This window comes from Aplysia californica, unplaced genomic scaffold (genome assembly GCF_000002075.1).
Source record: "Aplysia californica isolate F4 #8 unplaced genomic scaffold, AplCal3.0 scaffold01793, whole genome shotgun sequence".
In the NCBI taxonomy this organism is placed as follows: Eukaryota; Metazoa; Mollusca; class Gastropoda; order Aplysiida; family Aplysiidae; genus Aplysia; species Aplysia californica.
The window spans coordinates 19,214-23,471 of NW_004799063.1; the positions used below are offsets into that span (position 1 = coordinate 19,214).

General features: G+C 40.9%; 1 protein-coding gene across 1 annotated transcript in view; it reads left to right on the plus strand.

Moving 5' to 3' along the window:
- Positions 1 to 4,258, plus strand: part of LOC101850935 (nuclear receptor coactivator 7) — a gene marked incomplete at its 5' end in the record, with an annotated part of 7,730 nt that overhangs the window by 2,247 nt on the left and 1,225 nt on the right. Inside the window, 3 exon segments of the mRNA XM_013090991.1 lie at positions 463 to 558; positions 2,154 to 2,227; positions 3,237 to 3,371. Coding sequence (XP_012946445.1) covers positions 463 to 558; positions 2,154 to 2,227; positions 3,237 to 3,371 — 305 coding nt within the window.

The window sequence follows — 4,258 nt, forward strand, 5'->3', positions numbered from 1 at the left end:
TTGATGTTGCTGTAGTTGATGTTGTTGATGTTGCTGTAGTTGATGTTATTGTAGTTGATGTTGCTGTAGTTGATGTTGTTGCAGTTGATGTTGTTGCAGTTGATGTTGCTGTAGTTGATGTTGTTGATGTTGCTGTAGTTGATGTTATTGTAGTTGATGTTGCTGTAGTTGATGTTGTTGATGTTGCTGTAGTTGATGTTGCTGTAGTTGATGTTGCTGTAGTTGATGTTGTTGTAGTTGTAGTTGATGTTGCTGTAGTTGATGTTGTTGTAGTTGATTGTGCTGTAGTTGATGTTGCTGTAGTTGATGTTGTTGTAGTTGTAGTTGATGTTGCTGTAGTTGATGTTGTTGTAGTTGATTGTGCTGTAGTTGATGTTGCTGTAGTTGATGTTGTTGTAGTTGTAGTTGATGTTGCTGTAGTTGATGTTGTCCTTACCATTGTTACCATCTCCTCCTGACCAGGTGTTTGGAGCCTACCTCAGCGACAAGATCAAGACGTCCGAAACGTTTTACGGACAAGGCTCAACCTTCCTGTTCACGTTTTACCCAGAGTTCAAGGTAAGAGGGTGTTGTTTTTGGAGCAGTTCTTCAAGTGTTGTTCTGTCCCCGACGTTTTATGCAAGAAAAATTCAGAAATTATGCAAACTGAGCCCAAAAATGCAAAATTATGCGATTCTGTTAAATTTTAACAAAGAATGATAAAGGAAAATAATTAGAAATTATGCGAAAAAAGATCAAATTTTGCTAAATTATGGGGGGCGCATAAAACCACGGGGACAGGATGTTGTGTATGCATTGTCGAATTTTATGAGATGGATGTGGGTGGTTGGTAGGTGCTCTGGTGTGCTTTGCTCCTTCTTTCCTATCGTACGTCTATCGTCCTTATCTCTCCTTCTCCTTTTTTGTGTTTGTTACTCTCTTGTAACACCTCTAATCTTCGGCACTTATATGACCTTATTGTGTTTCAAGTGCCGTAAAACACTTACTAAAACTAAAAATGAGATGGATGTACTAACTATCTTTGCTGCTCGTTCTCTTGATAGTTTACCACAATGTTTCTGTTCTACTTGACAGTCTTCTGCTCCTGGGTGGTTGGCGGGTGCTCTGGTGTGGTTTGCTTCTTCTTTCCTATCAAACATCTGTCTTCTTTGTCTCCCCTCCCTTATGCAGTTGCGAGCTCCGTAAAAGCTCTACTAAAACTAAACTAACTATCTCCCCTCCTTCCTTTTTGTGTTTGTTACTCTCTTGTAACACCTCTAATCTTCGGCTGGCACTTATATGACCTTATTGTGTTTGCAAGTGCCGTAAAACTTTGACGAAAACTAAAGTCTACTGCTCTGGTTTTGTTCTACTTGACGGTCTACCTCCACAGCAACAATGCTGTTAGAATTTTGTGTCAACCACCAGACCAGCCTGACTACACAGTTCCACTTGATTCTGTACTAGCATACTACGATATACAACGCTAAATGTGAAACATGCTGACAAAATGAGTTACTTCTCGGATTCAAGCCTTTTGGAAATACATCACGCTTATAGGAGAGGTTTTTATAATTTAAAAGTAAGCAATAATAAAAGGCATGTTATCGTTCAAGAATATGGCATCAATAGAAAAACTACAAATTTGACCCTAGTGTCGATGTTTGGCCAATATCTCCATTTGAGGATTGCGAGAAGTAAGTCATTTTGTCGGCACGCCTCACAAATATTTTCCCTCTGTGTTTATACAGGCTTGGGAGTGCCATTGGCCATGTTAAAAAAAGTTTGAGTGGTTGTAGTCTGTCTATCATCTCACTATTCCGTATTTCTTCACCATCTTCACCATTCACTATCCCTTTTCTCCTTTTCTCTGGCTTTGAAGTTACCCTGTTGCTTATGTTGTCAAAAATGCGGGTGGTTGTTGGGTGCTCTGGTGTGGTTTGCTCCTTCCTTCCTTTCAACACATATCGACCTGATCTCTCCTCTTACTTTCCTATCAAACTATCTATCTTCCCAATCTCTCCTTCTCCTTTTTTGTGTTGGTTACTCTCTTGTAACATCTCTAATCTTCGGCACTTATATGACCTTATTGTGTTGCAAGTGCTGTAGAACTCGAACTAAAACTAAAACTATAACATTGTCAATGTGTTCCTTTTTTTAAATCCTGTTCTCAGAAGTACATGTGGCAGGGAGACAACCAGTTTTTCATCAACGGCACCTCCGACTTCTTCGCTATTGGATCAGGACAGTGAGTGACCTCCCTTTGTTGTTTATAAACTCTCACAGAGCTGCTGAATTTCCAGATAAGTCCAGATATCTGGATTTCTGAAATTGTTTTGATTTTGTGTTATATTCCTGCTTATGCGGGAGGCAGCGTGGTGGAATCAGGCTCTCGTCAATTTTTGGGCATGTAGAGTTATTGGTATAATCTCAAAGCTTGTTCACTTGTTTTTATTTGGATGAAAAAAATATCCATTCATCGTGAATACAAGTCGAGATATTTGCCAATGAAGGAGGTGGGAGTCACCTGTTTTCAGAGGTAAAATTAGGGAGAAAAGAGCCGCCAAAGATTAGTCAATTCCTTAGCTTAAGAGTCCATGGCAACTAAAAGTTTACCTTTATTGTACCTTTAATCAGCGTTTTTCAGAAAAATCCACACCGAAATGAGTTCTTTAACGGGCTTTAAAGGTGTTGAGCCAAAAAACAAACCTTTGATAAAAATTCACAAACCTGCAAAAAATACAAGTTTCTTCCCTTTGATTATTTTGACGAGAGCCTGATTCCACCACGCTGCCTCACATATATATATTTTTATCTCTTTTTGTATCTCATCAAGCTGCATTTTTCATGAAGGCGAATGGAGTAGACAATGTAATCGTTAAATTTTGAGTCCCCCGCATGCTGTTACTCGCAGGACACTCGAGTTTGATTCCTGAGAAGGGAACGAAATTTTATGGAGTATATATCTCAGTCTTTCTGCAGGGATTTCTTGTTCCTCTCAGTCCAGGTTTGCCCTGACAGGCAGGGTCAGAAGCCAGCCTCTTGAGTGATCTAAATTGCTTCGATAGGTGCTTAAAAAACACTTTAATAAGAAAAAAGATCTTATCTTAAGCACTTATATGACTTAAATGTGTTGCAAGCAAGTGCCATAAAACCCTTACGAATTACTAAAATTTAAAAAATAAAAAAAAACATCCACATACACACACAATAAATTATATGTCGCCTTTAACCCGTTCCCCCGTTGTGTGTCCCAGGGGTCTGTTCGGTCTGTGGGTGGACGACAACCTGAACCACGGCCGCTCCCACTGCTGTCTCACCTTCCACAACGACGTGCTCACCACGCAGGAAGACTTCCGCATCATCGACGTCGAGGCCTGGCAGTTTGTCGAGTAAGTCTGTTTGTTTGTTTGTTTCTTTCTTTCTTTCAGTAAGCGTTTTACAGCGCTTGCAGCTGCGTAAGGTCATATGATGAGCGTGAGGGACACATTATGCATTTTCAGTTTGATAGAAATTACCTTTGAATTTTACCCAAGGGATCTTTAACGTGTACAACTTGCATATGGCTCCTCCAAGATTTTGTCCACCCTTATCCATGAAGGCTAGGTGTTAGACATCAGTAAGAAGAAGCCAAGGAGTAACAGTAGAAACGCTGCCGAAAAAGTTCAGGAGCCCAGAGGAGGAGGCAAAAGGGGGGAGGGAGGGGGCAGAGAGAGGAGACAAATCAGACGACCAATCATTGTTAGAGAGTAGGAAAGAATGTGAAAGGAGAACATTTTAGAGAAGAAAATTTTTCGTCACTGTCAGGTTTTGAACGTGGGACTTATTGAGTGAGAGGCGAACAGCGTATCTCTAGACTCTAGACTAGCAGAGCCCCCTGAGTAAGTGTATGTGTGGTTTGCGTTGGAAACAGGACAGTTGGTGGAGTAAGTGTGTGTGTGTGGTGTGGATTCGAAACAAGACAGTTCATGTATGTGTGGTCTTGGCTTGGGTTCCAGACTTAGCTGTTTGTGGGTGGAGTGTGTATGTATTTGTCCTGTGGGTTCCCTGGCAAACAAACATCTATCGCCAACCGGTAGATAAATGTCTGTTTCTTCGATTTCATTATTTTGATGACGCGATAATGATCTAACCGCAATGACACATAAGATAAAACAATGGGAAGAGGTAGACCAACTGGCAGTTATAGTAACACGATACGGGACGAGGCGATCACCCAGGGCCTTGATTCTAGATGTGCTGAGGTTAGAGAAAGTGGCCAGGGACAGACTAACGTGCT